The sequence below is a fragment of the Porites lutea genome, chromosome 5 (genome assembly GCF_958299795.1).
Source record: "Porites lutea chromosome 5, jaPorLute2.1, whole genome shotgun sequence".
Classification (NCBI taxonomy): Eukaryota; Metazoa; Cnidaria; class Anthozoa; order Scleractinia; family Poritidae; genus Porites; species Porites lutea.
Window position 1 is genome coordinate 27,987,560 of NC_133205.1, and position 17,340 is coordinate 28,004,899.

Sequence of the window (17,340 nt, forward strand, 5' to 3'; positions counted from 1 at the left end):
TCTAAAGCTAAGACAAGGGTGAAGAGAAAACTGCAAATTTCTTTCCTGTAAATTGTTTCTTATGGAACATTTTGCCTTGCAGATATTCAGAGTTCCACAGATCCACTGTTTTCACACCGTACAGGAAGAGCAATTTCTCTACAAAAGATAGGAATAAAGCACAACTTTAAAAGTCACTCGACGTTGCACAGAATATTTCATTATGTTCTTGACAACTTAACGTCATGTACAAAAAAGTATTCCCATATCTTTTAATAACAACGATATATTACACTATGACGCACTACGAATTAACCATATCCAATGTAAACGGAGTAAAAAATGATAAGTTTATATATTATATATATTAATACATTTATGTTCATCTGCTTTCTTCTCTGAACAGTGAAATATGATAAAACTATTTACAGTTTTTCTACACCCAAGTATGATAAAGTACCTTTTTTACAAAATACAAAAAGGAAGAAAAAAACACTCACACTCACACAACTATTGAACCAGCAAAAGATGCTTGATCCTTAACCATTTTGAAGGCGTGCACGAGATCGGTAAGAGATAGAGTTGTATCGAAGAGCACCATTGGAATGTTTTGGGGATGCTATCGCTTCTTTCATTGGCTGTTACGAAGTCGCAAAGGAAACTGGGTCAAAATTCGCTCTCTGAAACAGTCCCATAGTGCAATTCGACACAACACCGACCCAGTCTTTAACACAACCTTAGCCTGCGAGAAGTCTCTTATTTTTCTTTGCAAAGTTACTGCACTCGAAACCCGAGCACGCAAGCGCGAGCGCCGCGATAAACGACGGCGTATCCCTTATTGTAACGTAACATCGTTGTATGCAATCGCGCTGGCTTAGATAAGAACTAGACTGATTTTAAGAGAAAAGGAGGACGGCAAACAGTGTAACACAACCTCGAAATGGCCAGTTAAAATGGATGCTTCCAACGGAAGCAACAACATTCTGAGAGCAATGGTGACCAGTCAGTTACGCAATAGCAACACAGAGAGCAATAGATACAAATCCTCTAATCAAGAACAAGGCCGGCACAGTAGAACGATACAAAGGATTAAATTCTGTGTCTAACATAGCAATTGCGATTCTCAAGTTATACGTTAAATAAGTTAAGGTAATATTCGCAAGTTATACGATTTATCCAATATTCAGACTCACCACCCGCAGCCCTGTTTTTTTAGACCGGCTAAATTCGAGAGTTTCATGTTCTATCAGCATCTTCTCCAACGAAATTTTTTCAGCAGTGCTTCCACATAACATAACTGCTAGTCCTACCTTCTATCTACTGAAATCATTCAGAGGATTAAACTAACCAAATAAAAACTACAGAAATACACAACTTTCTTTTGACACAAAAGCACGCCTATAAACATTTTTTAGGGTGTTCTTGGCTTAACTAAAAACAATTTTAGACAGACGTAATTTCCTCAAACTAGCCACTAACTCGGAAACATGTACTAGGGAAGAAAAGAACCAAGAGTTATTTGGAGCATCCATGCACTTTCCATCACGAACATCTATTTACAATGTCAACTATAAATACGGTGCTCCAACAGTGAATTATTCCTTCGAGGCTTTAATCTAATGTTCATGTTTCACATACATCACTTGGAACCCTCTGAAATAGAATTGAAAGAACATTCTTTCATTTATACAAGTTACTTACTTTATTGAAACAAACACAATGCAACTAAATACTACAGAGAACGCTTCGGGTAATTTGGCACACAATTTACAGAGAAATGGGGAAACTACCCACCTACCCCTCCCCCAAGCTGGCATTAACACTTACTTCTCACTTAGGGCAAAATGATGGCTTAGGAGAGGGGTAGGTGGGCGGTTTCCCAGACATTTAAATTAATCTAAAGTGTGTTAAAGGGATCACCACCCCACGAACAGACTGGTGGTATCTCAGCTTTGTAATCCCACTTCCCACCATGAAGAGATGGTTTCTCATAGGCATGTAGCTCCCTCTAGTTTACATGATAATATTTGAAAATATTGCTAACAGAAAAAAACTTCAATGCCCCAGCGCAGTTTGTCTCACAATGCAAGTTTCACGCACACAAAATGTTTCAGTCAGTCAATTCCAGTTTGAATGAATGAAAATGAAATGTAGAAATGAGAGGACAACAGACGCGTTTTACATGTAACAGTAAGCTAGGACCCGATGTCAGCGTGCACGGGTGCCACGTTGTGGGATGAATGAGTATAATAGGTCAACAAGAACAATAGTCTACAAGGAGAAGATGTGAGACTTACTTAGGACATTATCCCAAACCTGCACACGAGCGTGTTCTTCTGGTAGCCAGTTTTCAGGTCGACTTAGAAGCCTGCGAAGAAAAAAAACCATTGAAGAACGACCTTCATGATAGTTATTAGCTGCCTGAGTCTATAAATCAGTAATTACCACAAAGACAAGTATTAGTTTTCGAGCACCGGGGACTCTTTTGCCACGGCCCACAAATTTAAAATGTTCTGCGAACTATAAATAATGTTAAATAACTCATGGCAAAAAATGTTCTTTGGTTCTCTTACAAGTCGGAGCGCGTTAGTCCCGTCGGCTACACTTTTGTTTGCCCAGTTGTTTGCAGTAATGGGGAATTATCTGCCCAACTACCCCAAAGAAATCGCCCTGTTATCCGGATAAAATGTAATTTATTTGGTCAGCTTATTTTCAATACAGTAAAAACCCGCGACTAAGAACCTGCACTTCCCCAAATTAGCCCATACAGGTTCTTACATAAATGATGACTTTAGAATATTAAGATTCTTAACAGGTTCTTATTTTCTGAAGAAAAAATACATTGTAGCTAACGGCGCTTTCCATTCAGCCCAAAATTTCGGAAATTTCGGTTAGAAACTAAATGGAACGGACCATTTCGGTTAGATCCGACCAGAATTCGAATATTTTGGGACCATCTTTGAAGGTTGTCGACTTTGACCGGTCCGCTCATTTCGGTTGGTCGGACCGAGATGTCCCTTTTCCATTTAAAAAAGTTGTTGCCCCAGGTACCGCTCTTTTGTATCCTGCGTACTAGAACAATAACCAAACGCGCGGTGGCTTGGGTCGGGTCTGTGCAACCGGAATGTACTCTTCCATTAGGCACGAGGAATTTCTGAAATTTCGAACCGGAATTTTTGTTGAATGGAAAGCGCCAATAGAAGTCGCGGGTTTTCACTGTATATTTGCAACCCAACACAACCGTCAGTGCGTTCCTTGATCCCTACAGCTCCTTACCCTTATTCAAGCTTCATTACAAGTAGTATCTAAGCGGACTATAGATTCGATAAGCAGGTTCGTAGAGGATACTATAGTCCCTCTTAACATGTTATCCCAAAATTTTCGCGTATCGTCGCGTTGTTTCCTATTCCCAATCAATACTGTCCTTCTCAATTCATTAGGATATTATGAAAACCACATAACAGTCAACCTTACTAAACACAACAACCTACCCTGAGGTTTTACCGAAACTGGCCATACTATAATCATTTGCTTTCCTCGCTGGGGCCATCAAACCTCTAGGAAAAGAAAACAAGATCTATGATAGACATATAAGTATAAAGTTTTAGTTTACTAAAAAAAAAACTTTTTGAAGCTGGAGGTGCTCCAACATTTGGGTAATCCACGTTTCTCACAAAGAATTCTCAGTTCGGTGAGGAATGCACTCGTTTCAGTTACATAGACTAGATATGGAGTTTTCTGCATGCAAAGCCTGAAGAGCTTTAATACTGTGGTCACAGCAGCGCCGATAGTGGCAACGGTAATAGTAGATAACAGTAGACGTACGTCGTATTACTGGTGCTACTGGTGGTGGTGGCGGTGGTAGGGGTGGACATGGGGGTGGAATTTGTAGTAGTCTATTTTGCGATCATGCCTCCTTATATCTCTACCAAACGCCTGATCGCAGGTTAGTAGACAAGTAGTGGTCGCGCTGGTGGCAGCAGCAGTGGTAGTGGCAGTGTAAGTGAAAGATTGTGTGATGGTCGTATTAGAGATCTTACAATCCGACAACGGCGACGTCCATGAAAAAGTCGCTGAAAAATAGACTTTGCATCCTTTCAAAATTTTTCGCGATTATCCCAAGTCGCCCTGTTACTCAAAAGAAGGGAATTTAGGTTGGAGCTCAGAAGAGAGGGGACCGTGCCCAAGTTCAGACAGAGATGGTAGAATTTATCACCTTGCCGTTCCCGTTCTCAAGTAAACTTACAATTTGGTCTTTTCACGTCGTAGTCGTGCAGGCACGGCAAAGAAATTTATAGGAAAGGGTGATGCACGTGCAGAGTTGTTGTTTTGCTCATTCACCCTATTGCTTTTTTGACATTATTTTTGCCGTCGCGGTCGTAGTTTCCTAAGGTCCCCGATGCCGATCCCAGCGAAAATGTCAAACGTAAATTTGAAAAATTTCGAATTCTTCACCGCGATTATTCTAACTCGGTTACTTTGTCAAATGTTGGTGAAATGAAGTAAGTCTCTTGGAGATGAATTCCCAAGACCCATACCCAAGTTCAGAGGGAGAAAGGGAAATTGGTCGTCGTTTGTTTGCGTTCTCCATAAAATTAGGCAGAGTGTGATGCCTGTGTACAGCTGTTGTTTTGCTAATAGAGCCTGCTACTTTTATCGACGTTCTCGTTGTTGTTGCCGTTGACACATCTCAGTTGAACTACCTAATAGTAGTGGTGGTGGCAGTGGTGGTGGCAGTGGTGGTGGTAGAGGAAGTCGTGGTGATGCTGGTAGTGTTAGTGACAGTACTAGTGCCAGTGCTAGCGCTGGTTGCAGTGGCGGCACAGGTAGTTGTGGTGTGAAGGTAGTGGTAGGGCGATGTTGGCAGTGGAGTTGGTTGTAGTGAAAGTGGTTTTGCCTTGGTGGCCGTCTAAGTGATAGTGGTAGTGGCGATGGAAGGCAGTAGAACTCTAGTCCTATCCAGACTAAGAATGCCATTCCCCTTCCGTTAGAGTCATCCTACTAATGTAAGTACCACTGTGACTATAGAGATCAATTCAAGTACCGTAAATGACCTAATAAGCGGACGGGGTGTCAATTTAATTTTAGGGGTCTAAGTCTCATAACTGTAACAAGCTCAACAAAACTAATATGCTTTCGACAAAAATATCAAGAGAGTTTAAAAATAGCGTAATATCCACTCCATCAATTGATACGTCTAGGCCGTCTAGAGATACATATCGTTCTTTCAAATCCCAACATCGATGTCAGAATCTTTGCTCAGGGTTATTGTGTTGCCATCACTAGTCTAATCCCTACTTTGAACTCGACATAGAACAAGATGTAATACGCAAACCCTGGCAAATCAAGCAAGAAACTGAATGAACTGAATGATTTTGCTCCTTTTTGCTACCGAATTTCTAGTATTTTGGAGTAATTTTCATAGGGGGTGTCTATTAGACAAGTGCCGTTTATTAGAGAGGGGATTCTAACACAATTTTAACAGCATAGAAGGGGCGTTTATTGGGAATGGGCGTTTATTAGGTCACATTACGGTATCGAACATCTCCACGTTAAATAAACAACCAGTATGTTTGTAGTCAGTAACATTTTATTAGGGAAACCAGACTTGCATAATCTCTCAAGACGACAGGTGTCTTTTAGTTTATGTTTTCATAAGCAAAAATTTTCACATTACCAGCCAAAAAAGCGCACATCGCTAACGGCGCTGTGGTCATACCGTTTAATTGTCTCCATGGACACCTCAATCCCTTTTTCCTGTAGCCGCGCAAACACCTCTTGGCATTCTTCTGAAGCCACAACTTCGTCTTTTTCCTTTAATGAAAAAGTATAAATTTAAATAAGGCAATAAACATTTTAAAAATAGCTTTCAACGCATCTTACTAAAAAAGGAAAAGAAAGCCGTTTTCCCGCTGTACAGAACTAGATATGTGTTATGCGGAGAATACAGCCACTCACACGACTGGGAAAAACTGCAGGCAATAAATGCACAATTTATACGATTCCAGTGACACACTGCCCCAAGTATTGAGCTGAAAATCATTTTAACGGTTTTTTCTCAGTGCTGTCATATGAAAAAAATAAAACGCCCTTTCGTTCACATTATATAACCGCTGACCAGATACCGCTAGGGTATGACGAAACCAATTTCGCCTTTTTTAATTTGCGCACCATGTTAAATGCACACGTGCTCTCAAATATAATTAAAATGAGACATCAGATAAGTGCAAGAAATACTTAGTATTCTAACCGGACAGTAAAACGGTACAAAACAACGTAAAAAGTGTAATGTTCCACACAGGTTTTCCTTGATACGTGTTATTTAACAACCAGAGTCTATGGCACGAACCGAACAACCCTGCAGGGAATGGTTTAGGTGTACTTTCAGAAATAAAAAAGAATTCCACCTTAGGAATAACGCATTTGTAAAGAGATATTTGAAATCTGCTCTGTTGAAGAAAAATTTACAATTCAGTCTCTTAAAGGGCACTTTTTTCTGAGGAATAGAACAGTTAAAAATAAGTTAAACAAAATTAATATTCCTCATGTCAAACAGCCTTGTACTGAAAACGGCATTGAGCTGGTTATACTATTTAATAATGCATGCTTCTCAAACCCAAAACATTCAACTCTCAACTAACTCCTTCAGTTGGTTTCAGTCTCGTGAATATGACACAACCCTGTAGCTTGACTCAACTACTTTTAGTGATCGTAACGGTAGAGAGTTTTCTCCAAACAAAACGCAGGAAAGAATTTGCTGGGGTGCCAGTGCACAACCAAAATTATCCAGACTTTTACCTTATTGCATGAGTTTCGCTCGTTGTTCTTTTCTTCTTTCTCGACTCTTTTCACTTCTCTCTTTGGCTGACGTTCTTTCGGAGCTGCAAAAAATAGGTCATAAAAAATAAGCACCAAATGATCAAAGTAACTACGGTTCTTCACTTATACGCGATAATGTTCGCAGCGAAGGGGCGTAACATCCTAGCATAATAATTCAAACTATATATATCAAAGGTAAGAATGCTAACTGGCAAAATACAAGCCAATTAGCCATTTTCGTAAAGCACGACCGACCAGTACTACTATCTAACGTAAACCAAGGCCAGGTGGTGACAGATTTGAAGAGTGGACTGAATATTACTGTTTATTATGACGTAACACGGAAGAGTGGAAACACGTTGGAGCTTTTTTTTTCTGGCCTAAGCTCCAACGTGTCACCTGTAGTTCGGTGGTAGAGGAGCTGAACTAGTCACTGGTTCAACTCCTGTTGGGAAAACACAAGTTTCTTTTTTTTTTTTGAAGTGTTACCGTGTCACTGAACGAGAGACACATCATTTCCAAAAGAGGATAAAGCTCCTCTCTGGATCATTTCTCATAAAACTTTTCACTTGATATGTTATTCCTTTTGTTCCCATGTATTATGCTGTAAACGGCACTAATGCTGTTCAAAGTTATAATTCGAACAATCATATCGACTGATGTGAAATATTCTGCAGAGATTATAGTGCTAGAGTTGTGCTCTGTGGATTGAATTTTTAAGTCAAAATATAACTTCGAGTCCGTGTATGAAATCGTCAAGTGATATCCACTAAAATCAGTGCTACTAAATATCGCCTCTCGGAACACTCTCTGATTTTTTAACTCACTTCATAAAAGGATTTTACGCATTTCAAACTTTCAACTGTAGTACTTATAAAGGATAAAGCGTTTAGTTGCCAAGTGTTAACAAAAACAAAGCGTAATCAGAAAACAGACCTGGCGGTAACGATGGCGGAGGTCTTTCCTTGAACAGATATCCTTCCTTGAGAACTTGCGCTGCTGCACGGCTGCGGCGGACATCTTTAGCATTAGGACTGCGGGATTGTGAACACAGGGAACTCATTACTGACACACAGCAGACTTCTAGCAACAAAAATACCGCTAGTGCAAAACAAGTTTAGTATACAATAAAAAATACAACCGAGCTAAGTGAATTGTACAAGATTCCCAGGAGAGAATCTGCAATTAGTGACATTCCCATTATTACCCAGCGTACTAAACAATATGCTTTGTGTGCATCGCGCTGGGCTTTGTTGGAGTTTTAAAAGACTAGTCAACGAGGGGGTTAATTGACTAACGGCATAGCGTCAAGGTGAAATTGGAAATAAATTAATAACGACGCCAAATAACGAGGTCAAATTCTCACCTCGCTCTGCCCACGTGTGCTGAGGAGGGTCTGGGGCGACTGTGTGCTCCCTCGGATGTAGTCCTCTTTCTCTGTTAGCGTGTAGTAAAAGTTTGGTTACTGTTTATTGCTGATAAATGCCTCCTTGCATCAATCAATCACAAAAACCTTTCTACAAACAGCGGCCCTTTCATTTTCCTAGAAAAATCTTTCCCGAGGCTCCTCCGGTCTCAAATCTCTTCATTTTGACTTTTTGTGGCGGGAAGGTGAGCGTTTTCCCGCCAAAGAAAACCCTAATATGGTGAAAGGACTGTTCGATTGGCCAATCGTGCTGCAGTATGACGTCAAAGCGAGTATCCATTGATTTCTAGAAAGTTCTCGGTCGCGAACTTTTTTCACCCAAGCATTCGCTTAACCAACCAAAACCCACGCGCGTTTGTATCCGTTCGATAAACCAATCAAGTTGCTCTATTTCCGTTCGTTCGTTGCTTCTATTTTGTTCGCGCGTTTTCATTTCAAGGTCATAAGAAAACCGCTCTAAGCGTCTAAATTTTCGTACAGTTGAGTTGGTCCCGTGTGAACGCGACAACTAGACGGTCAAAACTTTCATCGGGTCGAAAATTCTCCCAGTGCTGCCGTGAGAAGGTAGCCTAAGTTGTTTTGCCAGGTTCTTTGGTCTTCCCCTCTCTTTAAAAAACCAACACTTTTCAAATCATTTATTTACATGTACATATTTATTCAACAGAGACAAAGATTGTGAAAGGTTTATGCACTCGTCTACTTCTTGCACACACCTGTACTGTAGCAGACATTGCTCGCGGTTTTCTTCGAGGAGACTTTGGTCTTTCAACTTTCGATTCGCTCACTCCTGATTGCCGTTTGATTGGTGCAGAACTGGGTCGAATTGGACGACTTTTCTAAAAAAAAAAGAAAAAGACATATCACACTGACAAACAAAGAAGGCGGGAAAAGTTTTTGGGAAAAACAAAATGCCCAGGCAGTTGTTCATAATTTAAGAAAGCATCCACCTATAGAGAACAGAAGGCTCTACAATTCGACTTTCCTTACTGAAGAATCAAAAAGTAGTAAAAAACATACTTCTTTCAGGTGCTATTTGAGGACACTATTTTTTACTGGAGACGGGACCGTCACTTTACGTGGTCATCCGAGCCACGCTAAGATCTGGCTGTCTGCTGGGCAAAGGAAGTATACCTTCATTTCTCAGTTATTTTACGACCCTGAGTGGTGGTCTGAACCTGGGGTTCAAACCGACATCCTCACGCCATGCAGTCAAGCGCTCTACCGAATGAGCTAATCATGCTGCGGTCAAAAGGCAGTTTCGGTGCGCTTTCTCGGCGAACTTCTCAGGCAAATGGCTGACTTCAATCAAACGAGAAAAACTGGTTCATCATTTTGAAAGTAGAAACTGTACATAGTTTGACACTTGATTAGTACTTTCTTACTGAACTAAAAGTGACTTAAATGTTTGGAGATTTACTGAAGATGCTTTATAACAAGTTAAAAGTGGAGGAAATGCCATCTTGTTGACACCCACTTGTCAAAGCATACTTTAAGGTGTGAAGCATTTTACGACAAAAAGACTCGTTTACAGTCAAGCACTGCTTCCTTTCACCCACCAGCTATGTACAGTCTACAGCCGTGCTCTTTCTACCTCGGACATCGTTGGGACTCACTAGTGCTAAGGGTCTATCATGGAGAGGTGTCCACTTTACAGAGAGCCAAAAAAATGATTCAACAACGACAGGAACAATTCTGGTTTTCTATTTTTGTTTTGTGTTCATCTCATATAGGTCATCCCACTACGAGAGAGTTGACTGTTGAGAACTGTACGGTCGTTGTTCATGTTTTCCCAGTATATTACGAAAAAAATCCCAGGAAAAAATGAAGAAATTGTCCAACACAATATGGTTGAGCAAAGTGGATGCACTCAGTCACTCTTTATGTTCTATAACAGTAACACGTGCATGAACCTAAACACATACCAAGAGCTTTTCATTTATTGACGGCGCCTCTTTTGTCGCCAGTCTCCCACTTTTCGACTCTTCCAGCAAAGCCGTAGTAGGCCTGGTCACACTTCTACAAGCGCACGGTTCTCCCTCGTGTGGTATCTCCTTCATTTTAGACAAAATCTTTGCTCTTGTACTTTGAGTTTTTCGGTGCAAATGCCTTGCTACTCCCGACGACTGGTCAGATAAATCTGGATCAGAGCTTTCTTTAGCATTCAAGTGCGCTTCTTCCATTTCCAAGCCGTTTTGTATAACAACACCGTGATGCACAGCTGACAGACGACTATTGGGCGAACATTCTTCTGTCGCTTCGTCTTTGGCAATGTCATTTTCTGCTTGTTCGCCAATGTCAACGGAGTTATCTAATTTACGGCAGTCTAAATCTTTACTACCATTGCTAATAACATCTTGACTAAAGGTCACTGACTTCTTTAAAGCATTGCTCTTAATTGACGATTCACTGTTCGTCACAGAGAGATGAATATTTCCATCAGAAATGGATTTTCTTAAAGATGGCTTGAACGGCCGCTCATCCGTCTCACTCGTCTTCCTATCAGATCGATGCTTTTGCTTCGAAGTCTGTTTTCTGGCGTTGTTTTTAGTGGAGCTACATTTTGGTAGCGGAGGTTTTGTAGAAACCTGACACAAAAAAATCAAAAGAACACGCAAAAAATTGAAACAAACAGCATATGGTGGAAAGAGAGGCATGCAATACAGAACACAAGTTGTTATAACGTTCCCAACTAATGGCCAAACGTCGACAATGTTCAAATAAGGCCTACTAAATGGAGACCGGACGCTCTGGTGACGGAGCGAAAAAGGAGGGATTTTTTGCCCCTCCTTTTTTGCCAGGCCGCCAGAGCGCCCCAGAGAGCTTGCTCACAGACTACGTGACTGTGAGCGGCAAGGGGCCCTCTGACTCTATTTTCCCTTGCGCTGCTAGACCCAGGGTTTTCATTAAGAATTCTAGTAGCAGGAGAAAGGTGTAACGTTACAGAAGAATATTTTGAAAGAGGCTCCGCATCTGAGAAAAAAATAGTCACAGGCTACCGAAAGTCAGCAGGAGAATTGTCCATAATAAACGGAGAATTCTCCGATCTCCGATACCTAATGAACACCCTGTAGTCAGTAGACCGAATTATTTTACACAGAATCATCATTTTACCTTTTCATTTTCAACGTTCTTCTTAGACATGCCAATCTTTTCGCCAGTAAAACCGAGCCTGGTTAAACCATTGTGAGGCTCTGAAGTTCTTCGCAAGTCTCTGAGGTTCGTCTTCGCTGCTAAGTCCTCTAAGTTGAAGAACTCTACAGTTTTACCTTGCAGCACTAAGGAGTTCTCACTCTGGTGTTTTTTAACCCGCGCTGTATTTTTCGCATGTTGATTCATGTACCCTGCCGAGCAAACGCGGCTGTTTCTTGAAGGAAGAACATTAGTTGTGTATCTATCTACAGGTTCTTCAACCCAGAAAGTCTCATACAAACCATCAGAAGGTACGTCAGAGACACTGTCGACTGGCGAGTATTCCATCTGCATGTTAACCACGTGAATCGAAGGGGAAGTTGTCCGGCTGACTTGATGAGGAGAATTATTTCCCTGACTACTGCGGCTTGTAGCCGATTGTAGTTCTAAGTCTCGTGGGCTAATATGAAGATTACTGATTTTTTCCTTGGCATTTTCCATGTCTCTGAACATGTCTGATATCTCAGCAGCTTCTGCTTGATTTTTCTCGTCTAATTCACCGAGCAAAGTTTCGCTTTTTGCTACGTAATCCGCTGAAAGCCTGCCCTGGTTAAAATCATCTGGAATCACCTCTTCCTCATCGCTCCCACCCTCACTTCTCCCTGTTGGGATAGCAAACACTAAAGAGCGACAGCCTGCCGAAGATACCGACTTCGTCTCCGAAAAGTTATTGATTGCTTCGGCATCGTCATCATCTTCACTAAAAGACTCTTCGACAAGGTCTATACATTCTGGTGAATTTGTCCTCTGGGAGCATGGTTCAGGTGAGACTCGAGGAGCAGGCGGAATATCACTCGGATCATCTTCGTCATCACCGTACGCGGCCGAGTATCTCCGAAGTCCTCCTAATGTGGACGCTTGGTGTTCAACTGGTTGTTGATCAAGATAGACTAACCCTATACAAAAAAAATGAACAGTCTGGTTAATATGAAAGAATAATATTAAATGATAAAGTCAAATGAAGTGACCTAAAAGTACATTCAAAGTAGAAATTTCTCTCACTACCCCTGAAAAGTCCCCTTGAAAACCCCCCGCATTAGACTGTTCCACGTGTTCAGATTGTGGGGATGACGCAAAGAGATAGGACTACCCCCATGTAAGCGCATTATTTCTGGGCTAAGTATTAAGTGGCATTATCCAAGTGTGCACAAAAATAACCTCTTGCAAAGAGAAATGATGCAGTAGAGGATAGCTCTGGAGACTGGATTATATACAGTCACATGGTACAAAAACACATTGTAGGAACACCAATGACTTAGTGGTGCAAAAAAAAACAAACAGATCACATTTTTTTTAGTTTATTTGTTATCAACTGCAGGGCTGTCATTTAAGGGCGGGGAACTGGGATTTCCCCCCGCTACTATGAACGTGATCCCCCGGCTCCTTTCATACAACAATTGAAGAAAAAGTGAACCAAAAGAAATCCCTTTCTGTCTGATTCTCTGCCTACTTGCAACCTCGTTCTCAGGTTCTCTCTCCCACCCAAACAAGGTTGGTCTACTTGTTAATAGTTACTTGGCAATTTTAAATCTTAGTGGGAGTCCTGAACTGTGATTTCGGCAAGTGTACCTGGCCATTTTAGCAGTCATACATTTTACCTTTATAAGATGCATCATCTTTTCTGCTATCAGCAATTGGTTGCCAGCCATAAGGTGGACGAGCCTGAGGTGTCACAGTCTGCCCTTTCACTGAAAGGAGAAGGCATTGAAGAAATTTAATGAAACCCTTAACTGCAAGCAATATCTTAATTTCGGCTCAAAGCATGAGTGGTGTGCTCATCTTACAACAAGCTGTGAGCCCTGACAGAATTGGGATCTTCCAACAGCTCAGTAACTTATAGGCAACCACAACCCAAACCAACCCTAATGCTCAGGTAACCCTCACAAAACATCTGCAATAGACAACCCACCCAGATACTAGTGCTCATGCAGAAAAACTGCAAAAGCTTGGGGTAACTTAAGGATGATGGCACTATGCTCAAAGTACATCCATACGTGTAGATCACCTGAAGATTACAAGCCAAAGATGAAGTTAGATAATTATTTATACATGTAAATCTGAACTCAGTTGCTCCAAAGCTTGTAAATGCTAATCCAGGGTCAACCTTGAAACCCATGATTGAGTATACTCTCATTAAGCACTGTTTTGGGATAACTTCACTGGGTCTCTATTTATATAAGCCTCTATGTTTCTATTCAAGACAAGAAAAGTTTATTTCGAATTTTACGAAACCTTGGGTTTTAAAAGTCAACCATCTCTCAAGCAACCCAAACCTGAAGGATATTTTGACTCTTTCCTGACCCTCTATTCTGGTAAAATGCTAGACAAAATGACCAAAGTAATAAGCATTTTTCAGTACCTGTGATAAAACTATTGTAGTCGTATGAGGTTTTCTTGCCATTTCTCTCATCCACTATAGCTGCGCTTTTGGTTGATGAAGAGTAAATGGATGAGGAATGAGGTCTTCTCTTTGGTTTCTTCTTCTGTGACTGTCTTTCATTGAACTGCTTAACAATTTCAGGTATGGACAAATCTGGCAAACTGTTTAACAATTCAATTAAAAATACAAAAACAACAGTAAGCCAGTGAACAGTTTGACCTTGATTTCATTAAAAGTATTGTCCAATGGACCACTGGTCTTGCACTTTTTTTTTTATTTGAGTGTCAATGTATTTAGCACAGAAGTGCTAATTGGGGACACTATATTAACATCTCCTGCTGGAGACAGGACCACCACTTTACATGGTCATCCAAGCCACGCGAAGGTCTAGCCATTTGCAGGGCAAAGGAATTACCTTCATTTCTCAGTTTTTTTTAAGACCCTGAGTATTGGTTTGACCCCGGGAATCGAACCCGCGACCTCCTGCTCTGCAGTCAAGCACTCTACTGACTGAGCTAATCCTGCCGCTTAATTTATTATGATAAAATAATAATATTATTTGCCTTATTTTTGAAAAAAAGTTTAAAATCAAAATACAGCAACATGATTTGTAGAGGAAAAAAAAACAGGGCATGTTTCACTGCTTCTTGGCATTTTGCCTTGTTTTCTTTTTCAGATATCTTGTCTAACTTGCTAGCTCCTAGAGGAGGCTTACCGTACCCTTGCCCTTGGGTAGGAAACTTAGTGAAAAAGGAAATCTTGTTGTATAAAACTATAATACTGGTACAACACACTTGGCATTTCATATCTTCAGAACTTAATCAGTATTTTTGAATTCCTACTTTCTTACAGCACAGCCAGAAATGGTACCTGATATAACAAATAAATAAATATTCCCAGTATAAATAATTCAGTATCAGAAGTGTTCCAAGTGTTTTACTTTAGTGTTTACCGAAAGAATGGATAGCAATTTTTTGTACTTTATAATCAGTTCCTGTAACTCAGAATATCTTTGGCAATTACATTGTAATAAACTGCTTCAGAACAGGAGTCAATTGGCAACCCCTTTTACAACAGTTTCTGGAGACAAAAATAATTTTAGGAACAAATGAAACAGCTTCATCAACAGAAAGCAACAAAGTTTAGCTCATCCATTTTCACTGGTAGGTAGAGAATTATTTTCTTGCGGAACTTGCATCAAATCTGAGAAAATGCCCTCCAAAAATCCCCAAAACACTCAATTATTAAAACATAAACAACACACTTACTAAATTTTATTTTGCAAAAATTGTTTTTTTTTTAATCTTTATCCAACTGATTTACCCGGGGGGGGGAGGGGGGGGGTCCTTCCGCAAATTTTGGATAGGGGTGTGCCACGAAGGTTTGTGAACCCTAACCCTATTTAAGGACTAAGAAAGCGAAAAATGATATCCTTTGGAAGGCCCAAAGCCGAAAAATGACACCATATTCAAGGAAAAAACAAAATTATTAATAGCATGAAAAGGAAAACTTTATTTCTTCTCCGTAACATTGGATGTATAGCATCAAGCATAAAATACTAGAATAAGCCTAGTTTAAAAAAATGTTTGTTTAGGCGGGCGTTTTCACACTCCAGTATTAGATAATACAATTAAGCTACCCTATCTAAGGACCACACCAGGGACACAGAAACAAAAGGGTCAAAAAAGATACCCTATTTAAGGACCGAGAACCTCAAAAACCATACCCTATTCCGCGGCATGTACCTCTACAGCCCATATATGGGAGTACCCCCCCGGGCTGATTTAGTAACCATACTAAAGCAACTATCCCCTAAGATTCAGCATATAGCTTGATGCTTCTTGTCCCGGTATATATATCCATACAGATACATGTAGGGATAGTTGTATACTATTTGGTGGTAAAGAAAGCCATTCATTATTACAGGGTATCATTATATAGGGGTTCACTATTTTGCTATTTCACTGTCGACCACTGTACTCATATTATGACCCACACAGAAGCAGTATTCTAATACTGTTTTGTGGGGGTTATAAAACTCGATTCAAAGTGAAATCCGCAGTGAAAATAGTTTCTGATGTACTCATACCTTGCTGTCTCCTGACTGTCAAGTGCCAACTGTGGTGGTTCTGATCCCAAACTTAAATAACTGCTTTTACTTTTACTCCTGTAATTACAATGACAGTTCACCTCTCTCTCCCTTGGTCCACCACCAAGCCGATATGATGTCTTCTTAACTTCTTTCAGCCTGGAGAGTGACTGGTTTGCATGGTGTAACCAATCCTAAAATGTTTCATAATAAGTAATTTTCCCGAATTTTGTGCTTCATATATCCAAACCTTCAATAATTAACTTCCTTACAAATGACCACAAGTAACTTTTCTTTTAGTATCCTTACAGCTAACCAATTCCTATACATACAAATTATTTTTGTTCTAACAACCTGCAAACTGGGATTGATTGTCCAAATAAAGAAACTTTAAGATCCAGCAAATATATATTTGCATGCGGGAAGCTTTGCCCCTCATTTGTTAAAATCAAAGCACATTTATGACAATGATTTCGATTGCAGCTTAATAAAAATTTAATATAAATTTCATCTTAAACAGCCAGTATGCTGACATATAACTGTGACCTGTGGAAGTGAACATGTGACATAGTAAAACGTTTTTGCTAACTCTAATACAGAAAGGGAACAATCATAATAAACAACTAATAATACGTAAGCTTGATTAAACTAAGGACAGTTTTTGTTTTTGAAAAAGCGACATACCCGCGTAGCTGGTAATTTCCCAGCTGAGTAAAGCTCATTTTCCGTACATTCCGATTCATCCATATTGGCATAAAATCCCCACAACAGCAGGTCGAGTTTTAAATTTTGCTTTCATGTTCAAAGACGGGAAGATAGAAAGAACAAAACCCTGATATAAAAGTCCTAGTAACGGTAAACAAATCCAAAAATCGCGAGGAAATCGGCCGCCATCGTTTTTTCGTTTACTCAATTGTGTATCCGCTGACCAGAAAGAGCCTGCATCCTGTTGACGCCGAGGGGAAGGGAAGAGGGGGACACTCAACAACTTTTTTTACGGCCCGCTCCGTGGTCCAGCCCCTAACCTTTTTAAATACCATTTTAGAAGACAGATTTCCCTACCATTTGTAGACAATCCCAAAACCCGTTTCCGGTTTCTGCTGGTTAGACTTACGTCCGCTCGCTCCGCCTGGCGAGCGTCCCTCTCACGAAGTCGACTTGTGGCAAGTTTAGGCCATTTCATATACCCCTTACCCTTTCATATACCTGAAACTTAAAAAGGAACCACTTACGGGGAGGCAGTCTCCCTGTATAGGCCACTATAGGGAGTACCGCTGGGGTCCCAGGAATTTTACTGGCAGGTAATTTGCCATATTGTTGGAGCACCTGTTTGAAATGGCTTTACTTTAATTACATGAAAACTCCGAATTGTCAAAAACATGGCTGTGAACGTAAACAGTTAGCTGGCATGGAAATACCCTGCATAACAGGCGTTATTTTCACGCGTTTTTCAGGCGA

General features: G+C 40.4%; 1 protein-coding gene across 1 annotated transcript; it reads right to left on the reverse strand.

The window, feature by feature from the left end:
- Nucleotides 1-247: 247 nt before the first annotated feature.
- Nucleotides 248-16,771, reverse strand: LOC140937606 (uncharacterized). The gene is made up of 14 exons (XM_073387152.1): nucleotides 16,567-16,771; nucleotides 15,883-16,076; nucleotides 13,773-13,954; nucleotides 13,012-13,101; nucleotides 11,336-12,309; nucleotides 10,147-10,809; nucleotides 8,938-9,060; nucleotides 8,165-8,235; nucleotides 7,735-7,832; nucleotides 6,778-6,860; nucleotides 5,699-5,793; nucleotides 3,471-3,536; nucleotides 2,277-2,347; nucleotides 248-1,632 (listed from the first exon to the last, which is right to left on the reverse strand). Exons 1-14 carry the CDS (start codon nucleotides 16,627-16,629, stop codon nucleotides 1,619-1,621), a joined length of 2,787 nt encoding a protein of 928 aa, XP_073243253.1. The 5' UTR covers nucleotides 16,630-16,771; the 3' UTR covers nucleotides 248-1,618.
- Nucleotides 16,772-17,340: the final 569 nt, after the last annotated feature.

Coding starts and splice junctions, on each gene's coding strand:
- LOC140937606 (XM_073387152.1), bottom strand. CDS start 16,629: ATGGATGAATCGGAATGTACGGAAAATGAGCTTTACTCAGCTGGGAAA. Junction 13,955..15,882: donor GACAGTCAGGAGACAGCAAG/GTATGAGTACAT, acceptor ATTGTTAAACAG/TTTGCCAGATTTGTCCATAC. Junction 6,861..7,734: donor TCCGCCATCGTTACCGCCAG/GTCTGTTTTCTG, acceptor TATTTTTTGCAG/CTCCGAAAGAACGTCAGCCA.